Here is a 20,246-nt window from a genome sequence, read left to right as displayed (position 1 = left end):
GTTATTGCTTATTCTGAACATGACTCTGAGCTCATGGTCAGCTGCCACTCGATTACCTCACGTGAGCCCGGCACAGCATGTAGGCACGCCGGGCTGGAGGCAGGCAGCAGCCACGGGTGCCGGGTTGCAGCGTGTCCCAGGGCTGCTACCTGCGGCGGGGCCGGGGATGCTCCTTCCTCGTCCCAGGGCTGGAGGAGCACAGCTGAGAGTGGGCCCAGGGCGGTGATGAGCGCTGCCTACATGCTGTGCGGCTTCCACATCTCATAGCTTTGTGTGTGTCGATCCGGGTCGGGGGCTCGGTACCTTCCATTGCATTACATTAGTTTGACTGCCTCATTCCAGTCCTGGACTTTTGAAGGGGACCACGTGAGGTGGGGGGAGCACGTCGGTGCTCCCTGCCACGTGCAGGCCTGCATCTGCCACGCCGCAGCTGCCCCTCGCTCCGCACGCCCGGTGGGTCGGTGGCGTTAACGCTCATCTCTGCCTTTGCCTTTCCCCACATCAGCCAAACGGACAGAACTGGAGCTGCCTCTTCCACATCCCGTGGTCCCTCCTCGGAGGGAACGAGCAAAACTAACTACTGCGTTCACCCCCTGGACACAAGTATTAAGCTGCTTACAGTTCATATGTACATATGGTGTACTTTATTTTCAGTAGAGCATTACATAGTATGAAAGTGTTGGATTTTGTACAGATGTCCCTGTATGTACAGTACTAAATAAAACCGATCTCTTGGAAAGACACGCTGGGCTCGACCTGTGCTGGCTGACGTGCTGTGTGTGTGTGTGTCTGTGTGTGTGTGTGTCTGTGTGCAGGGGGAATTGCAGGGACCGGCGTTCGTCCCGTGCCGACCCGGCTGAGGCCGGTCCCGCCCGCACAGCCGGAGCCGGTTGAGGCCGGTCGGCAGGTGGGACTCCGCCTTCACTTCCACTCGGGCCTGGAGCCGCCCGCGCCGTGCCGGGCCTGCAGCGCGCGCTGCACCACCGCCTGCCACTGCTCGTCCGAGATCTGTCTGGCCCAGGCGGGGATGCCCAGCGTGGGCAGCTTCACGGCCGCCATCGTCCTCTTCACCAGCTCCACGTGCTCTGCGGGCACAAAGCCGTGAGCGATGCGGGCCGGCGCGGAGCCGCGAAGCCCCCGCGGAGCCGCCGTTACCTGGGTCCATGGGGATGGAGCCGCGGCCGCTCTGCGCCGCCGCGCCTTCCTCCTCCTCGTCCTCGCTGTCCGCGGGCGGCTCGGGCAGGTGCAGCCTCAGCATCTGCGGCAAGAGGGGAAGGAGGGGGGAGCTGGAGGCCGCGCTCCTTCCGCCGCCGGCTCCCCCCGCCCCGCGCCGCCCCGCTACCTGCAGCCGTTCCTGGAGGCCCGGGCCCGGCTCGGCGCCGCCCGCGGGAGGGCCCGGCTCGGCGGTAGGGCCGTGCTCCGGCTCCTGGCTCAGCGGCTGGTACAGGTACCCGCCGCCCCCCTCTTCTTCCTCCTCCTCCTCCTCCTCTTCCTCCTCATCCTCCTCGTCTCCGCTCCATCCCGCCGCGCCCTCGGGGGCCTCCGGCGGCCCCGGCTCCTCGGGACACACCCGCTCCGGCCCCATCCTCCGCGCCACCGCCATGCACCGGGCGCGGCCCCGCCGCCACCCGGAAGCCGCCCCGCCGCCGGGCACTCTGGGTGCCGTAGTCCCGCTGCGGACGCCGCCCTCCGGACAGACGCCCCGGTCCCCTCGGCCGCCCCGGGGCGCTCCGTCAGGTACCCGCCGCTCCGCGCCCAGACGGCCCCGAGGTCCGGCGGGTCCCCATCGGGCCGCCCGGAGCCGGGAGGGAGAAGGAGGGGGAGGGAGCGGAGGAGGGGAGGAGGGACGGAGCCCCGCGGGGCGGCGCCGGACTACAAGTCCCAGCGAGCGGCGGGGGCGGGCGCTGCAGCGAGGTGCCGAGCTCCTTCGCGCCGCCAGGTACCGGGCTGCGGCTGCTGGGGGCGGCCGCCGGGGCGGAGCGCATCGCGGCGGGGCCGCGCTCGGGGCCGGTGGCGGCGCGGCGCTCCGGGACGCCGAGCGGGGCCGCGGGCGGGGGTGGCCGCGGGGGGGGGAGGCGTCCATCGGGCCCCGTTCCTCGGCGCGGGGAGGCGGAGGTGCAGAGGGCGTGCGGCGGCCTCCGGGCCTCGCTCGGGGCTCCGTGTGCGCGGGCGTCCTCGGCCGTGCGGGGCTCCGGCTCGAGCCGTCAGGGCGGCCGGCGCCGTGTCCGAGCCTCGCGTCCGTATCGGCAGCCGGAGCGAACAACGCCGGGCGCCGCGGCGCCTCAGCGGGCTGCTCCGAGCCCGTGGCCGCGGGAGCACGGCCTCCTCCTGCGCTGCCGAGATGACGGCGCCCGGCGTGCGGGCTTGCGGTTTGACCCGCCGTAACGTAAATGGTCAAAGCGAGGGGTAAATGTCAAGCCCGAGCGAGGAAAGCGGGCTGCGCTCGTGCTATCTGTGACGGTACGCCGGGCATCCCTGAAATAGAACGATCTATATGGGCTGTGCGAGCCGCCTGCGCTATTTTAAGTGTTACTGAACCTCACGGCCGGCATCCTTTGGGAGCCGGGGAGCGAGGCAGCCGCACGGTAGGGATCCGCTGCGAGAGGGGTGGCGGAGGCCGGGAAGGGCTGAGCGGGGCGGGGGGCGGCTGGGACGGCTGCGGGTTGGGGGGCGGAGGGGAAGCCGGCAGCGCGATGAGCTCCGCAATGAGCTGTGCGGAGCTGTGCGGAGCTGTGCGGAGCTGTGCTTTGCCTGCTCTGCTGACTGCTGGCAGCTTTCTGTCCCGAACGAAACGCTTTCACAGCTAACTGTTAGGCTTGCGAGTAGCGAATAAAGCCGCCGAAAGATCCGGGAGTGAAAACCGTGGCTGTTGGGTTGTTTTTTCTTGTCCGTCCCTCCGTTGGTTCGAATCGCCGCACCAGATTTGGAAAGGTGTGCTGGGGGGAACGGCCGGATTGTTGTGCGCTGATCTCAGACGCCGATGTTCCGCGCTGAAGGAGCGCCGGGAGGCGCACGCTGGGGCAGCTGGAGGGAAGGCTGCGCCGTGCCGGCCGTGCTCGGCACCACGGGCGCCGTGTCGGGGCTCCGCACTCGAAGAACGCGGGGCCGTGCGAGGCTCCAGCAGCACAACGCCTCTCGCTGCCGGAGAGCGGGGGAGGTGTTGAAGGACGTCCGCGGCTGTTCCTCTGCCGGCACGCTTGGGATCCCTCTCTCGCTCTCGGCTGTTCCACCCGGTGCAGCCTTGCGGCTCGCGGTGTCAATGGGGAGATCTGTGCTCGTGTGCGCCTGTTGGTGCACCGTGTGCTCGGCAGCGCACCTGGGTGTGTGATGCTGTGCGTGGCAGGCCGAGGGCTGCAGGTGCTCTGCAGGGACCCCTCACCACCACCTGGACAACACCCGCTGCAAAGAGGTTCAAGCTGAACTTCTTGGCGGCATGAAATCACACCTTTCGGTCTGCTCTGAGCATCAGATGTGTTGGGTTGGGGCAGTTTGGGATGCTGGCTTTGCCCGGTCCATGATGTGCTGCATCCTGCATCTGGCTCTACCCTATCCGTACTGCTGTGCATTATGGCATTACTGTTGCCCAAAGTGGGAGATCATAGCTGTGTTTTGCGTTGCTCCGTGCCACGCTGCTGGGATCCCAGCTTTCAGTGTTCCTCTCCCTCCCTGGCTGCTCCCTCTGCAATCCTTGTACTGAGCAGCTCTAAGAACTGTCCAAAGCCAAGCGTGGTAGTTCTTCTGCTACGAAGTCCTCATAGGAGGGAGCCCCTAAGGATCGCTTTGCTCTTTGCTGTGGGGTTTCCCCTGCGTAAAGCCAGGTCTGGTGGACAGCAGCAAGAAGCAAAACGGGTTACACACCTGTTTGCTTGGAAAGGACTCCTCTCTCCAGGGCAAAGGTGATGGATCTGCAGCATGGCCATGAACTCGGGTGCTGTCACCCAGCGCCACCCCTGGGTGTGTGTGTGAGCTGGCAGCTTTGTTGTGGGGATGAGCTCTCGAAACACTTTTCCTGGTAGGTTCAGGCTTGAGTAATTGTAATTGTAGGAAATCACATTGCAACACTGTTTGCTGCGGAGTAAACATCGCTTCGCACAGCCTAACCAGGGCTGTGGGCTGCTGCTGTGCCGGGCCAGGTGACTCCTTGGGATGTGTCGCTGTTGTTTCCTGTATTCCCATGACAGCTTGATGATGAAGCTGTTCCTGGTGGTGACGGAGCAGTGGCCTGCTCTGTGGGGAGCTTTCCTTGGCAAGCATCTCCATCTGGCTCCAAGGGGAAGAAGAATTCATAGACTCACAGAACGGCCTGGGTTGAAAAGGACCACAGTGCTCATCCAGTTCCAACCCCCTGCTGTGTGCAGGTCACCAACCAGCAGCCCAGGCTGCCCAGAGCCACATCCAGCCTGGCCTTGGATGCCTGCAGGGATGGGGCATCCACAGCCTCCTTGGGCAGCCTGTTCCAGTGCATCACCACCCTCTGTGTGAAATCTCCCTGATCTCTGCAGCACAGAAGCGGTGGTGGAGCTGGGAGTGGGCCATGATGTTCCTTATGAGTCCCTTCCAACTCGGGTTATTCTATGAGAAGCAAACCGCTTTGCAAAATGGTGCCCGTCTGCCCCAGGAGGAGCACTGGCAATGTTGGCACTGCTGGTGAAATCCACTCCAACTTCAGGAGCCCAGGAGTGGCTTTGAGGACAATAAACCTGCGTTGGCTGGGTTTTTCATTGACAGCCAAAGAGCAGTTCTGGGTATTCCTTCAGAACCTCCTAGAAGGTGACTTTGGTGGTCTCCATGGAAACTCTTCTGTTGCTTTGTAGAAGCCTTGTAGGAGAGCTGCCGCCTGGCTTTGAGTAACAGAAAGGCGTTACAAGGTGGGAGCTGAAGGAGAAGTGGCTCTCCAGGAGGGATGCCTTGACCTGACTTCCTTGCAGGGGATTCCTGCTCAGGCTTGGCCTGTGTCCTCTGGCTATTGGTTTCTCTCTGGCTCCTTCCCCAGCTCTGAGGAGCTGGAGATGAGGCATGAGCGTGGTGCTGGGCCATGTGGGCACCAGGGCTGTGAGCTGCAGCCCTGCTTGCCTGGAGGGCCTGGGGCTGCCCGGCTCTGCACCACGTGGCTGCTTTATGAAGAGCGCTCCCCTTGTGCAAACCTCTAAACCTCTTTCCAAAAACAAACGGGCTGAGAAAACGTGTGGGGATTTTAGTCATCGTTCCGAGGCGTCTGCACATTTCTTCACCTTCTGCAAATGCTAACACTGAGTGTGGGGGAGCGTTGTTGCTAAGTTTAAGGAGCGGAAGCCGAGCAATTAAAAAGGGGATTTTCTTTGGGCTGCCTGAAACGTTGACATGGTTCTCCTCTAATGGCTGTTTTTCAGCTGGAGACCAACGGCTGAGCGCTGTGACGGAGCTGCTGTCCCACAGGTGCCTGGACAGGGCTGTGCTCTGAGTCCCGGGGAGAAGCCTCTGCGGAAATCCGCCCCACGAGCCGCTCCGAGCCATCTGCTGCCAGCGTGAGTCAACCCGCATCCTACCCAGCGTGCAGGGCTGCTGCTTAGGGCTGGGCGAAGGCGCTTATCCTGATGCTGAGTGATCAGTGCTGCGAGTGCTGCTGTTGCAGCTCACCCTCCTCCTGGGGGCTCCGTTGCTGTGGGAGGGAGGTGCTCTTGTGGGGCTTTTTGGGTCGGCTGTCATCCTTGTGGTGGTCTGGTGTTGTTGGTGTTGGTTTTTGTTAGCGGATTGTTTGTTTGCTTTTTCCCTCCTCTGGCGTTTCTCACAGCTGATCCACAGACCGCGCTCTTCCCCCAGCTCTGTTCCTTTCACCTTTGCAGTTGGCTCTCGCTGTGTGCATTCGTTCATGCAGACAAATTGTTCTGGCACGTACATCGTGTGTACATGGCTGGGGCACGGCTGGCGCTCGCTGCCTTCGCAAAAACCTCTTGGCTTGTGCTGCCTGCACAGCCGCCCCGAGCTTTCTGTGTGCAAGGGCATCTCTGCTTGCTCTCCTTGCTTTGCTCGGGTTACAGTGCCCTCACTGTGTCTCCTTTCCAAGGAGAGAGCGAGACCATCTTCAGATGGAAGGCAGATGAGTGAAGGCACAGCAATGTGACCTTCATAGCTGGCATTCAAGGAAGGCGGGGAGACCCGCGAGATGGATGGCGTTATTTTAACATGATGCCTTTGTTACAGAGCCAGGTGACGTCTGCCCGGCATGCCGGTGGCCTGGGAAGCATGAGGCTGTGGTGCTGGGAGCCCTGAGGAGCAGCAGGAGGGATGTTACGGTGGGCGGTGCACCTGGAAGGTGGGCCACGCAGGGTGAACCACGCGGCCGTGGCTGTGGGGCACAAGGTGTACTCCTTTGGTGGGTATTGCTCTGGAGAAGACTATGAGACACTGCGGCAGATCGACGTCCACGTTTTTAATGCAGGTAAATGTGGCGTGTAAAGGAGCGGTGTGCTCGGTTACTGGTTTGCTTGCACGCTGTTGTTTAATGCATTCTGCCCTGTTCTGTGCTCTGTGGCTCGGTGGAGGCCTTCCATTGTGGCAGCAGCCAGCTGGTAGGTATCACGAAGGTCTGCAGTGTGCTGAGCAAAGCAACCAGAGTCCATCTTGGAGAGGAGCCACTGCATGTCTGAGGGCTGATTCGATCTGTGGTGGTGCTGGGAGAGGCTGCATTCCTTGATCCATCACTCTTTGAACTGAAGAGACTACTGAGCTGGTCCACACAGTGCTCCCCTATAATTAAGCTGAAAAATTGCACAGATGCTTGGATGAGTCCAGCTGGCAACTAAGAGCTGGTTTCTCTGCGTGCTGCCCAGTCTGCGACATCTCCTAATACGCAGGCTGCTTTGCTGCAAGGTGCAAAGAATGCGCTGCTCTAAATCTGGCTCTGGGGAAGGCGGTGGCATGTGCCCTGGTGGATAAAACAGTTGGTTCTGTGGGGTGGTTGAGCTGATCTGCTCATGGCATGGAAGGGAACATAGCTCAGGAACTCCTGACCAATGACATTCGTCTCTAGCCAGAGAAATGGGCTCTTGCAGTCAAGACAGTTGACAATGGCATCAGAGCACTGTTCTTGAGGGGAGCACGTTGCTACCCTGCCCAAAGGAAAGCTCTTGTGCTGCCTTCCCTGTTTACCATTCCCATATTAAAGAGTCACAGTGCTGCAGCCACTGCCTGGGAGGTGCTGCTGGCTTCCCAAGCCCTTGCTCAGTTAGTGCCATTGAGTTTCAGTGCCAAAGTGCTGGGTTTTGAATGATCTCTTTCAATGATGTGAAGAGGAAGACCATGTTTTAGGTTGGGAACATCCTGTTTAGCTTGAGTTTAGCTTTGGCTGTACTTCCTCCCTGCCCTTCCTGCCTCAGAGGTAGACGCTCGCCTCTCGAGGTGCCTAATCCTTTCCCTTTGGTAAGGATGGCCACGTAATGCTTGCTGTGACTCCTGCACTGTCATTACTCCCTGTCATGCACGTTGACTGCCCTGCCTACTACTGAACGTGACATGCAGGCTCCAGGAAGGAGAGCCTGTAATCACAAGACATTCCTGCTTGTCCCTCAAGGTCAGCAGGGAGAACTGAGGTTTGGACGGGGGTAAGGGAGACTCTGCTGTCTGCTACAACGTTTGGTGCTGCTTTTTTTTTGTCTTCTTATTTTAATAACAACTACTGCTGTTCCTACAAAGCTGCTGCGTTGTCTTTCTTAGACTGTGCTTCCAAAGTCTAAAAGATGCCTTCTGACCTTGCCCTGCAGTGAATTATTCCTGTGCTGCCCATTCCTTCCGCTTTGAGCATCTTCAAAATCGTCACTAGCCTGAAGTAGTGTCTGCATTTGTTATCACCTTCCCCCTTCTTTTCTTTCCCGTTTTGGGAGGGTGTTTGTGGTGGTTTTGTGCATGGGGTGGTGTCTGCTTGCGTGCTGTACCTTCCCTCCTGGTTCAGGATGAGCAAGAGCAGTCATTTCGTTGATGTGGAACCAAATAGCAGAACCAAAGCTATTTCTGTCCAGATTCCTCCAGTCCTCTGTGCTTCCTGCAGTCTTGCCTAAACAGTGGACCTGTGCAAAGCAAGCTGTGCTTCCGTATTTCTTAGCCACCTACTATTCGGGGTCGGGCACAGCTCTGTCTTACTTGCTAGGCTGCTTCTGCACCTTATTGTGCAGGGGAAAGCTGAGCCGTCAGGCTTTCTGCTTCCATGAATGCTCACTTGCCCACGATGGGTAGGTGGGTGAGCCTGCACAGGGGGCTTAACACAGCTTCTAACTTATGCTTTCAGTGTCTCTGCGCTGGATCAAGCTGCCTCCAGTGTGGACAAACAGCCGTGATCAAGTGAGAGAGGTGCCCTACATGAGATACGGGCACTCAGCAGTGCTCATCGATGACATCGTCTACATATGGGGAGGCCGCAACGACACAGAGGGAGCCTGCAACGTGCTCTATGCCTTTGATGTCAGTAAGTTCCACCTCCTTACTCATCCTCATCACAGCCGCCCTCGGTGAGACCTTTTCTCCTCCCCACCGTGCTGCTCCCCAGCTTGTTCTCCTGCCTCTGGTTTCTCTACAAAGTGGTAGCACAGCGGTAGCAAACGGGGCAGATGAGGAGCTGGTGCTGCTGGATGATTCAGCAGGGCGGCAAGTGCAGCTGCACACCTGACACTGTGCAAGTCTCTGAATAGAAGTTGCAGAAATTCTCTGATGGTTTTCAGTTTTTCTGTCAGCTTTGTGCACTCGGATAGTGGCTGTAACTGAAGCGCTCTTTCTGATGTACTCTTTAGCTGTGGGTGAAGGTTGCAGCATGAAGAGCTCTCGGGGATTGTTGTTGCTTTCCAGGGAGGTGGTTCTTTGTGAAAGCATGAAGCAGAGCGGGGAATAAAGCGCTGAAGTGGTAGAGGGCAGAGTGGAGAAATAGGGGGAGGCTTGAGCCAGATTAGAGAAATCCGCAAGATAAATGCCATGAGATTTCAAGTTGTTTTCTTCATGATGCTGTTGAAACACCTGTGAGGAACAGGGACTGGGTGGATAGGAGTGTCAGGGAAGGAGGGGAGTACATCTGGATTCTGGGGCAAGTTCATTTAAATACTAACCGCTGACTGGGCTTGCAGTGACAAGTGCCTGGTGCTCGGTCACGAGTTCCCTTTGTTGCCAGAAGTCTGGAAGCTTGGAGCTGCTCTCTGTGTGCAGGGTTTCCCCCCTTTTCCTGATACGTGCAGCTAGGAAGCCACAGCGGATTGCCTTCTACGCAGAAGCCTTGCAGTGGGAGCTGCCCGGTGTCCCTGCCAACTCCAGCACTTTAGCATTAAGTGCAAATGAACTGAAAAGGCCAGCCCTAAGTCCCAGTCCAAACCCTGCGCAGCTGTCTGTGCACACAGTGCCTGTCCCCTGCCAATCCTGGAAAGTGTGGCTGGCACTGCTCCGACTGTGGTGTAAGCTCCATTGTATCCATTGCATTAGGCTGGATAAGTCCTGGCTGAGTGCGGTTTGGTCATTTGGAGATAGAGGCACCGAGCTGACTGTGAGGCAAGGTCTCTTCCATCTCATTTGACTCATTATGCCCGGGCAAGGTCTTGCTGCTACCGTGTGACTTGGGCTTGGAAGCAGCTCGGGGAAGGATGGGAACTCGATAGCTGCTGCAGCTTTCTTGCTAGCTGCCTGCCCAGGATTTTGTTGACCTTGCAAACCCCTCTGTGTGATTCCAGCTAGAGCCTAAGTGGACGGCTGTGGTCATGGGCCAGGTTCAGAGGAGTTATCTTCATGAAGAACGTTGCTTTGGCTCCAGTTTAGCCACTTCCTGAAATAAGTACGGCTCTTGGCAGCCTGCAGCATTTCAGGGGGGTTGTGGGGAGACATCTCCTGCCTCAAGGCTTATCTGTGCCTGTCTGTGGGCTCATGGGACAGGTGTCTGCTTGTGCTTGGCAGGGAGTTGCTGGCACAGCTACACATTGCCCTGCATGGAGAGCAGCTCTGGCTGGATTTCAAGTCCTCCTCTAACTCAGTTCCTGGGACACGTGGGCTGAGGGGCTGAATGCAGCTTGTGTAGGTGTGTGTGGGGGGTGGTAAGGGGACCGTGAAGGGTGGAGGGCTGGGAAAGCTACCCTTGGAGAGGGGGTGCAAATGTGACAGGAGGAGTGGATAAGACAGGGAGAGCTGCAGAGGGGAAGATGTGCACTCCGCTCCCTGTGAGAACTGCAGCCGACATCAGGCCTCCCCTCAGCTGCTCTGCTCTGGGCCATACAAAACAAGGACTCTGGCCTTCTATGGTGGAGTGACAGCACTGATAGACTAAGGAAGGGCAACTGATATCATCTACTTTGATGCGGTCTGGCACCATTTCCTTATCTATAAATTGGAGAGAGGTGGATTTGAAGGCTGGACTGTTCAGTGCATGAAGAATTGGCTGGATGGTTGTAGCCAGAGGGCTGTGATCAATGGCTCTGCGTTTAGGTGGAGGCCAATCACAAGCAGTGTCCCTCAAAGAACTGTCTTGGTACTGGTGTTCTTCAATGTCTTTATCAATGACTGAGACTGTGGGACTGAGTGTACCCTCAGCAAGCTTCCTGATAATACTTAGCAGAGTGATGCACTCAATGCAACAAAAGGAAGGATGCCGTCCAGAGGGACCTGAACAGGCTTTGAAAAGTGGGCCCATGAGAACCTAATGAGGTTCAATAAGACCGAGTGCAAGGTGTTGCCCTTGGGTCAGGACACTCCTAGATATGAGTACAGAGTGGGAGATGGACGAGTTGAGAATAGCCCTGCAGAGAAGGACTTGGGGCTGGCCCTCCTGGCAGCCTGGGCATACTGCTGGATCATGTTCAACTTGCTGCCAACCAGGACTCCCAGATCCCTTTAGCAGGGCTGTTCCCAGCATCTCACCCCCAGCCTGTATGTACAGTCAGGGTTGCCCCTTCCCAGGTGCAAAATCTGGCTCTTGTTAAATTTCATGTGACTGGTAATTGCTTAGCTCTCTAATTTATCTAGATGTCTCTGCGAGGCCTCTCTGCCCTCAACAGAGTCAATAGCTCCTCCTAATTTAGCATCATCAGCAAACGTGCTCAAAACGCATTCTAATCCTACTTTCAAGTCATTTATGAAGACATTAAAGAGAACCAGCCCTAAAATGAAGCTCCAAGGAACCCTGCTAGTGACTGGATGCAGCCTGATGCGACCCTATTTACTATAGCCCCTTTGGACCCAATCTGTCAGCCAATTGCTCACCCACTGCATTGTTTTTGTCTAGCTCTATGCTGGACGTAACATCAAAAGCCTTCCCTTGGTCAACTTGGTGGGTAACCTTGCCATAAAAGGAGATTAAGTTTGTTAAGCAGAACTTTCCCCTCATGAACCCACGTTGGCTGCAAACCAATGACCACGTTGTCCTTCAGATGTTTTTCAATAACTCCCAGCATAATCTCCACAGTTTTCCCAGTGCTGAAATGAAGTTGACAGCCTTGTCATTACCAAGGTCTTATTTCTTGCCTTTCTTGAGAATTGGAACAGCGTTTGCCAGCTTCCAGTCTCTTGCACTTCTTGCAAAGCCTACTTGTGAGTCAATACAAATACCATTGCTCAAGCAGTGCTGTACTAACCACGTGTAGAACTTGAGCTGTTTGTCAAGCTCTGGGCACTGGCTGTGCCCCGGAGCTGATTACCTCTGTTGCTGTGCCCGCTGCGGAGGCTCAGGCAGGCAGCCTCATTTGGAGAGGCTTTCTGAAGAAGCAGGTGCTGTGTGTGAAATAAGGATTTCTGCCTAGAAACGAGGAATGGCTGTAAAAGAGTTATCCCATCCCGACACCTACTGTGCTTTCTTAGCATCGCCTCCTGTGTTGTTTCAGACACGCACAAGTGGTTCACGCCAAAGGTGTCTGGAATGGTCCCAGGAGCAAGAGACGGGCACTCGGCTTGTGTCCTGGCAAAGAGCATGTTTATCTTTGGAGGCTACGAACAGCTGGTGAGTCATCTCAAACACTTATTTGGCAGTCCCCTGGGAAAGAGGGTATTCCTACCCAGGACATTAGCAGAGGCAGGGGACGTGGGTATATTTGCATTCACAGTTGCCTTCATTTTATAACTCGATGAAGTTATGGCATTAATTATCCAGGTCAGGCTCCTAATTTTTCAGAGGAGGTGGTGGGTAGGTCTGTGAAAAGGGTGGGTTTTTTGTTTGCTTTCCTGAAGCATACAGAGATAAAATGTCAGCATTACATTTGATAGCACATTTCTCCTACAAATTTAGATGAATGTGTAACAATTATAACAAATACATTTTAATTTAGCTAAGAAACGCCCGAGAAATGCACTGCTTCCAGTGTCTGTAGTGCTGCTGTGAAGTTTTGTCCCAGAGCGGTGCATGCTCCCTGTTCTCTGTACCTCTTATGCTTTGCTAAGCCTCTCCAGCAAGCACTTGTCCTTCCTGTAAGAAGGACCATCCTGCACTAGCTGCTAGTGTGCTTAACACCCCTTGAAGTAAATCCTTACGCTCTGAACTTAGAAGAGTAAACATCACTTCAGACAAGTGGAAAGTTGTACCGTGTTATTTGGATGAAAGCTTGGGCTGTTATGGCAGTGCCTTGGTTACTCCCCTGGCTTTTCTGAGCACTCCAGCATGTTAAGTCCACGATCTTGATCACAGCTCTACAAACGTGGGTGGTTTTTAACCAAGGCCAAACAATCCTGCCCTCTTGGTTTTGCTGTTCTCTCCCTTGTCTGGAGGAGCAGAAGTCTGTTCTGTTTGTTTGAGTACAAGCTCTACTCAGCTGCAAGCTGCAGATTAGTTCTGTGGGATCCTCACCTGTATTTACTGTTGGATGTTGAGTTTCCTTGAAGTAATCCTATCCTCCTACCTCTCAGTGCGTGGCCTTAGAAGAGGCAGTTTGTCCACCTTCTTCTGTTGTGGCATGGAGTGGGGGCAAAATTCTGCTGTGTGCAGGTCTTGGTGGTAGGAGCCAAGCACTGAATAAATGGGAAGGCTGCAGGAGAGAAGGAACAGCTCTAAGGAGGGGTGAGATTTACCTCCTTCTTAAGTGGCATGTGCTGCTTACCTGGATGTTTTGGAGCAAGCACCCCATCTGCTGGGAAGGGCTGTGTCCAAAGGGGTGATGTGAGTCTCTAGGGTAGCTGCCTTGCTTGGAGGTCTGGTGTCACCAGGCTTCTCAGTGCTTTGGTAACCAGGCTGCACTGCTGTCTTCCAGGCCGACTGCTTTTCAAATGACATCCATAAATTGGACACCACAAACATGATGTGGACCTTAATCTCCGCCAAGGTCAGTGTCTGGTTTTTATTCTGCTTTGTGGAGAAAGCCTCAGTTGTGCTGTTCTCTGGGGTAGATGCCCATACTTGTCTCCCAGCTCCTGTTTGATGTGGCTGGGATCTGCAGGAGGAGAAGTTCTCCAGGGGAAGGCAGGCACGACAGTTTCCCTATCAAGAGGTGTCACCTCCCTGGGTAACCCACGTTGTTTCTCTTGCTGTTTTAACCCATCTCTTCAGGGTACGCCGGCTCGCTGGAGAGACTTCCATTCGGCTACCATCATTGGAACAAAGATGTATGTTTTTGGGGGCAGAGCTGATCGTTTTGGGCCATTTCACTCCAACAACGAGATCTACTGCAACCGCATTAAAGTGTTTGACACAGAAACAAACTCCTGGCTGGACTCCCCTCCCACTCCAGTGCTCCCTGAAGGCCGGCGGAGCCATTCAGCATGTGAGTGTGGAACTGCTGGGAGAGGAGAACGTGAAAAGGGATTCCAACCCATAGCACAGGGGGAACTGCTCCACTGGGTGGAGGTGTGGGACAGTGAGGGGTGCTCAGAGCCTGGCTTCTGTGGAGACCTGCAGCCCTGAAAGCAAAAGCCTTGCATGCAGCCCTACATGTGAAAGTGATATAAGCTAAAGTGGGCAGTGACTGTTGCTTTGCTTTGTGTTTGGTGCTGGGACCTGCTAGGCTCTGCCCTGGGTGCCATGCTGATGTCTATGTTTACTCCCCACAGTCAGCTACAATGGGGAGCTCTACGTATTTGGTGGCTACAACGCACGCCTGAACAGACACTTCCACGACCTCTGGAAATTCAATCCAGGTATTTATGCTTCTAACTTGTTGCAGTGATGGTGCTCGAGGCTCTGGGGTCTGTGAGTGCTCAGTTGAACGTACACTCCAAGGGTCTGCTTGGGGGAAATGGCTGCCACGACAACATTGACAGAAGCTTGCTGTGCTCGGTGCTCCTGTTCTTCCTCAAACTATCTCCAACTCTCAATAGAACAAGGAAATATTTTTGAAAGGTGCTTGTTTGGAAGGTGCTTAGAAAAACTTTGGTTTGTTCTTTAACACACAGACCTGATAGCAGAAAAGAAGGTATGGGATTAGGGGAGCCCAGGCACTCACTGGGGAAGCCACTCAGCTTAACCTGCAGCATCACCACAGCACGCTGTCTTTGTACCATGTCAGCTTGGTGGTTCTTGGTCTGGTACCCCAACTATCAGTCACCTGTAAGGTGTTTTGGAGTCCTCTGTGCTCAAACACTTTAAGCAGTCCACGAGACGGATTTGTTCGCTAATCACTTTGCATAGTGAAGCCTTATAAGAGTGGTACATGGTTATGGGGAGCAGCCAGCTTGCTGTTCACCAGCTGACCTGTGATCTAGTGTGAGAGCTGCTGAAAGTTTTGGTGTAAAACGTTTGTGATTAATCACTCCCCAGCATCGTTGCCATAGAGAGCAGCAGGGGCAAAGGCTACTGATCTCTGCCTGGTTGTCTCCCTGCTCCCAGAGCCAGCCTGCCCCAGCTCGGGGAGGATGCTCTGCGTTCTCCGTGGCTGCCAACAGATGGAGCTGGTTCCTGGGCCTCACTCAAGATCAGGCCTACGCTGTGGCAGGGGAGCTGACCGCTACTGCGCTTCTGCCTGCACAGCTCCCTGTGGACTTAAACCTGCTGCTTTCAGCAGCCCCTGGGCTCGAGCTTTGTAGGTGAAAGGCCTGGTTTTCACCTGGACTGGTGGACAGGAGGGCGCATGTTGGCTGGTTGGGGTCTGTGGGGCCTCTGTTTTTATTTATTTATGTATTTTCTTCTGTGGTTTGTTTAATTCCATAACCTGCTTATACCCAAGTCTTGGTCAGGGCTTTGTGACAAGCTGGTGCATTTTCTCACCCCTACCCCTTTCCTTAGTTTCCCTTTCATGGAGGAAGATTGAGCCCAAGGGGAAAGGCCCGTGTCCTCGACGCCGGCAGTGCTGCTGTAGAGTAGGGGACAAAATCATCCTCTTTGGAGGCACCAGGTGAGTTGCAGGGGGCCAACGGTGTGTCTTTGGGGAAGGGTTTGCCATTCCCTTCAGCACAGTTTCCTTTCATGCTGTAGTCAGCTTTGCTTTGTAGCCACATGGCAACTGTCCATCTAACTTCAAGTGTGACAGATTACACAGATCACAGCTCCTCTGGAAAAAGCAAAGGGGAGACTGAAGGTGTCGTGTTAACTTGTAAAGCATCTGATGACAAGTCTTGTTCTCCAAGCAAGACAAGTAGCCTGGTCTGCTGTGCTGAAGCAGACTTAAAACTGACTTATTCTCCATTACACGCCACCCTGCTTCTCCCACCAGATTTTTTCTTTCATTGGCAGATCTGGTGCCTGCCAGGCTGCAGAGAGATGTCAGCTCAGCCAGGAGCTGTTTGAGCCATTCATACAAAGTAGCATTCCCTTCTGTAGCAGTGTTCCTTAGCAAAGTTTCCATTCACAGGAGGGATCCAGTTTTAAGGATTTAGCTGGCAAACACTGGAGCTGGTACTGTCAGGATGGAGGGCAGCTGGATGTGGCCGAGATCCTTAGCAGCTGCTAAAAGGAAGGAAGTAGCCCATCACCGGGACATGCTCTGCACTGTCTGAAATGACAGATTGCAGCTCTGGAGCACAAGCCTGTTTGCCAGCATTTACCATACGCAGACATCTGAAACGCTTTCAGCCCCCCAAATGGTTTGGAAAGGATTGAGACTTTCTCTGGGACTCTGGCAGTGGTTTTTGAGGATGCTTAAGAAGACAGGCTGGGGGCAGAGGACAAGACAGGGCAGTTGATAGGCTAATGTACCAATGTCTGATGAAGCGAAGGGCCTTCAGCTGCGGAAGAGCTTGGCAGTGGGAAAAGGCATAGAGGTAGGATGCCTGTGTGGGTGTGAGGGAGCCTGCAGTGCATGGTGAGCTGCTGAGTTTATCTAGGCTCCTCAGCAGATAGTGGGTGCTGCTCTGTGTAGCAGAAGGCTTGATGGCAGCTCTGGATGCTCTCAGGTGCTGCAGTCTTTGGTAGACAGTGCAGCAGCTGAACTTTGGTGTTAAAACTCAGCTGCCCTAACAAGCACTAGCCAAACTCAGTAAACTTGACACCCATTTTTCAGAGGCCAGTCCACCTCTGCCAAGCAGCCTGGCAGCAGCTTGTCTTTTCCACTGACCAACTTCAGCTTTCACCCTGTTCTTCCCGCGAGGTTTGTCAGTACCAGGCTGGGGTAGGAAAAGCTGCTGGTGGGCAGGAATGTAGCCTGCCTGGACAGAGGGACAGCCCTGCAGGCTGGGGTGGGGGCTGTGCTGGCTTCCTGTAATGGTTATCAGGTGTGTTCTGGAGCCGGCTGGCAAGATAAGAAGTTTTCCAGGAAGTCATTGTAAACGGAGAACTCCCTGCGGTCTGCCTGCTGACCTGCGCTCCCCTGCTGGGGAAGGGGAGGGGAGCATACTGATGTGGGGGATTCAGCGGCGCCTGGCAGGATCGGCCAGGCAAACCCCTTTGTGTGCTGCCCTTCCTGACAAGGATTCCCTGCACAAGAGGCTGTTCACGAGTTCTTCTGCAGGTTCCTGCTGCTGCTGCATCATCCAAGCACTTTTTGTTTTGCAGTCCTGCCCAGAGCTCCATCTTTTTGCTTATCTGTGGTCTTTCATTGACAGCAGCAATCCTGTTGTTTGCATCCCATTCCAGTGACAGGGAAGCCGCGTGGCACTAAGCTCAGTGCTTCTGCTGGCTGTGTCCCAGGCTTAGTTTCCTCCCAAACCTGCCAGCACTTTGCACACAGAGACCATCCACAAAGGGAAAATGAAGAGGAGATGGAGTACCATAAGTTGGAGTTTAGCTGTATGGGAGCTGATCCAGGTTTGGCTTGGGGTTGCTCTATCCTGACCTTAGAAAAGCCAGGCTTGGTGAGGAAGAGCAAACAGTTTTGCTGGGTCCTGGCTGGTTCTGGCCCTGCACCCTGTGTACTGGGAGCTGCAGCACTCCTGGTCTTGAACTCTAGGCTTTCCCCAGCCGCTTGCAGTTGGGTGATAAAGCCACGAGTGCACTGCACTGCCTGCTGGCTTCCCTTTGGAAGATAAGGAATGCCCTAGGTCTTCCTGTGACGTGGATGTGAGATTAGATTGTGGTGTCCTTGTATCCAGGCAGATGGGACCCATCAGCAGCAGGTCTGCTCTGCCAGCAGCAAGCTGTGCCTTGTATTTGTGTGGGGGTGCTGAGGAGTGGAGACACAGGTGCTGTCTTACCTCCTGCCCGACGTGAAGCTTGGTGGGTTATAGGTGGACAGCAAGCGACACTGCAGTGAGAATCACTGCATGAGGTCCCAGCTAAGCAATAAGGATGTACTGAATTGCCTTGTGGCAAACCAAAGACTGACTCACAGCACCTTTCCTTTCTTGCAAGTTCTCCAAGCAGCCATCAGTGCTTGGACAAAGCACTAATGCTCCAGCACAGGCTGGTCTGTCTGTGCCGGGGGACTCAGTGAACTCTCTCAAGTGGCTTTGGCTGCTCCATCAAGACAACAAAGGCAGAGAACCTCAGCTGAGGCTGCCTGTTATTGCCTGGCCATGCCTGAAATCACAGCTTCCTACTGGTACCCCAGGACTGACATCAGACAGGAGCACAGCATGGTAGGATGGCTCAGCTACAGTCTCTTGAAATGTTGCCCCCATTTTGACACAGCCAAGTAGCTGTGGATGGAGGCAGCAGTAATTCCTGCAGTCAGACTGAGAGATGTCTGTGCCTGCACTGCTGTGCAGGTGTCTCCTGGCTGCCGTCTCTGCCTTTCTCACACAACATCTCAGTGGCCATGCTGAAATGATCACAGCAGATCTTTCCTGTGTGAGTACTGGAGTGATGAACTCTGTGACTGTGCAGAATCAGATACTGTTGTGCTTGGCACATAACTTCAGCTTGAACAGCAGGGAACCCAAAGGTAGTTCAGCTGTGGGCTAAGACAGTGGAACGTGTGCTAATAAAATAGGATGTCTGCCTGGCTGCAGGTTTCTAACCTGTGGAGAACTTGTGCTAATGCAACAAGTACGTATGGCTTTGGGAGGAAAAGAGCTGCTGCTGAGCCAAGAGGAGATTCAGTGGCTGCTTCAGTTGTTCATTCTGAGCTGCTGCCTTCACTCTTCTGTAGAAAACTGCAGCAAAGAACCTTCCATAATGCACTTAGAGAAAGCTGCTTGGCTTACCACACTCCAGCAGTGCTGGGGTGGTTTGGTACACTGCGTGCTGGCTTCTGTCCCCAGCAGCATCAGTGCTCTTGAGAGCTTACAGACAGGAGAATCCAGCTCACAGGTTTCTGTGGCATGACTCACAAGCATCACACTGTGTGTTACAGTCTGCAGGTGTTCTGCGCAACCTTGGGAAGCTAGAATTGAGGTGGACAGCAAGAGCACAGATCACAGAAAGCCCTCTTGGGTGTCTAGCTTGATCTTGCCTACCTCCCTGGGGCTGCTAGCACTATTCTTTGGACTGTGCACTGTGCCACTGACCTCATACTTCCCATTTGGTGCCTTTACTTGGCTGCGTATTGAAGCTGGCCCAAGGTCTGTGAAAAGGCATGGCGGTGTGGGCTGTATCTTGCTGCACTGTGTTGCATTTGGGCTGGCCTTTTTCCTGCCTAGACACCTTGATCTGTTTGTTTTCTAACACATTCCAGGGCAGACGTACATGATACAGCATTGCTGTGAACAGTGCACTGGGCTCTCCAGGGGATGCCAGCCTGTCTGCTCTGGGGCAGCCCACAGGCCCATTTTATTGCACAGAGCTGGACAGTTATATGTGCCAGCACACTTGCATTCAGGAGCAGCTGTAGCATCCCTTCTCTATACTGCCCAGAGGCCAGACTCTTAAGAACCCCTTGGAGAGTTCCAGGCAGGCTGAGTTTAGTCCTGGGCTTGATTAGCCTCTGGGGAGCCTAAACTGCAACTGCTATGCAAGTGTTTTGGCACTGATTGACAAGCTTTGTTTGGCTTCTGCAGCCCATCTCCGGAGGAGGGCATGGGCGATGAATTCGACCTGATGGACCACTCAGATCTCTACATCCTCGACTTCAGTACGTGAGTGCTCCCTGCACAGTGTGTGCCTTTTGCCACCAGGTGCCTCGATGAGAAGCACTGTTTCCTGTGGCGTTGATTGCCTGATGCCCTGATCCCCCATACTGCCCAGACGAGGACTGCTGTGGCTAACCGCCCTCTATCCACAGGCCCTAGCCTAAAGACGTTGTGTAAGCTAGCAGTGATCCAGTACAGCCTGGACCAGTCCTGCCTTCCCCACGACATCAGGTACTGTGGGCCTTGCACTGAAGCTCACCCACGTGTGCTCCCTGGGGCACCTGGTTGCTGCGTCCACCCTTCTAATTGTGCCCTGTTGTTGCGTTACAGATGGGAGCTCTCAGCCATGACAACGAACAGCACTATCAGCCGCCCCATCGTCTCCTCGCAGGGCTGATGCTGGCTCATCCCTCTGTCACCCTGTACTCACCCCTCCACACACTGACCTCTTGCTCCACTGCCTGCATGAATTTTTAGCCCTTTCAAGCAAGGAACCTATGTGAGCTCAATTTGTCTTGCCCCAGCCAGGCCTCCTTGGGCCCTTGTCACGTTCAGGGCAGCACGGGTGTGCAGGCAGAGCAGGCCCCCGGGGAAGACATCTGCGTGCCCCAGCAGCACAACTGTGAACCCCCATCCTCGCCTGAAGAGCTGCAGCTGCATTGGCCTGGTGCCCTGCCACTAAGGGCCTGAATTGACTCCTGCCACCAGCCTCAGGCTCGGAACTATTCCTGTGCTGCCTCGTAATCATGCTGACGCTCATGCCTGCACCCATTGGTGCTGAGCTGCCCCCACACTGGCTTGCAGGCCCAGGGTGGAGCTGAGCCCCTGCACCCAACATGGGGGCTCTGCTGCCTGGCTCCGGTTGTAACAGTGACCAGTGGGCGTTTTATAAACACAGATGGAAGTGGCTTTCTTGCTGCTCCTTGTGTTCAAGTCGGGGCAGCTATGCT

The 20,246-nt window shown here is 55.2% G+C and overlaps 2 protein-coding genes across 5 annotated transcripts; one reads left to right on the top strand and one right to left on the bottom strand.

Annotated features, from left to right (window-relative positions):
- Positions 1-627: 627 nt before the first annotated feature.
- On the bottom strand, positions 628-1,748 carry MEA1 (male-enhanced antigen 1). Its single transcript, XM_072332739.1, has 3 exons — positions 1,343-1,748; positions 1,156-1,258; positions 628-1,085 (listed from the first exon to the last, which is right to left on the bottom strand). Exons 1-3 carry the CDS (start codon positions 1,601-1,603, stop codon positions 922-924), a joined length of 528 nt encoding a protein of 175 aa, XP_072188840.1. The 5' UTR covers positions 1,604-1,748; the 3' UTR covers positions 628-921.
- KLHDC3 (kelch domain containing 3) lies at positions 1,624-20,204 on the top strand. 4 transcript variants are annotated; one of them, XM_072332736.1, is made up of 12 exons: positions 1,624-1,737; positions 5,370-5,504; positions 6,181-6,418; positions 8,261-8,437; positions 11,817-11,932; positions 13,173-13,244; positions 13,469-13,682; positions 13,969-14,055; positions 15,140-15,248; positions 19,225-19,298; positions 19,449-19,527; positions 19,627-20,204. In XM_072332736.1, exons 3-12 carry the CDS (start codon positions 6,265-6,267, stop codon positions 19,691-19,693), a joined length of 1,149 nt encoding a protein of 382 aa, XP_072188837.1. In that variant the 5' UTR covers positions 1,624-1,737; positions 5,370-5,504; positions 6,181-6,264; the 3' UTR covers positions 19,694-20,204. The 4 variants fall into 4 exon arrangements, 3 of the variants coding, with proteins under 3 accessions (XP_072188837.1, XP_072188836.1, XP_072188838.1); XR_011903120.1 differs by lacking the exon at positions 1,624-1,737 and adding an exon at positions 1,831-1,939 and having other exon boundaries at positions 19,225-19,302; positions 19,627-19,658; XM_072332735.1 differs by lacking the exon at positions 1,624-1,737 and adding an exon at positions 1,831-1,939.
- Positions 20,205-20,246: the final 42 nt, after the last annotated feature.

This window comes from Excalfactoria chinensis, chromosome 3 (genome assembly GCF_039878825.1).
Source record: "Excalfactoria chinensis isolate bCotChi1 chromosome 3, bCotChi1.hap2, whole genome shotgun sequence".
Taxonomy (NCBI): domain Eukaryota; kingdom Metazoa; phylum Chordata; class Aves; order Galliformes; family Phasianidae; genus Excalfactoria; species Excalfactoria chinensis.
Note: the sequence above shows the minus strand (reverse complement) of the source record. Positions and strands in the feature narration are given on the sequence as shown.

Coding starts and splice junctions, on each gene's coding strand:
- KLHDC3 (XM_072332736.1), top strand. CDS start 6,265: ATGTTACGGTGGGCGGTGCACCTGGAAGGTGGGCCACGCAGGGTGAAC. Junction 8,438..11,816: donor GCTCTATGCCTTTGATGTCA/GTAAGTTCCACC, acceptor GTGTTGTTTCAG/ACACGCACAAGTGGTTCACG. Junction 19,299..19,448: donor TCTCTACATCCTCGACTTCA/GTACGTGAGTGC, acceptor CTCTATCCACAG/GCCCTAGCCTAAAGACGTTG.
- MEA1 (XM_072332739.1), bottom strand. CDS start 1,603: ATGGCGGTGGCGCGGAGGATGGGGCCGGAGCGGGTGTGTCCCGAGGAG. Junction 1,259..1,342: donor GCCTCCAGGAACGGCTGCAG/GTAGCGGGGCGG, acceptor CTCTTGCCGCAG/ATGCTGAGGCTGCACCTGCC. Junction 1,086..1,155: donor CTCCATCCCCATGGACCCAG/GTAACGGCGGCT, acceptor TTGTGCCCGCAG/AGCACGTGGAGCTGGTGAAG.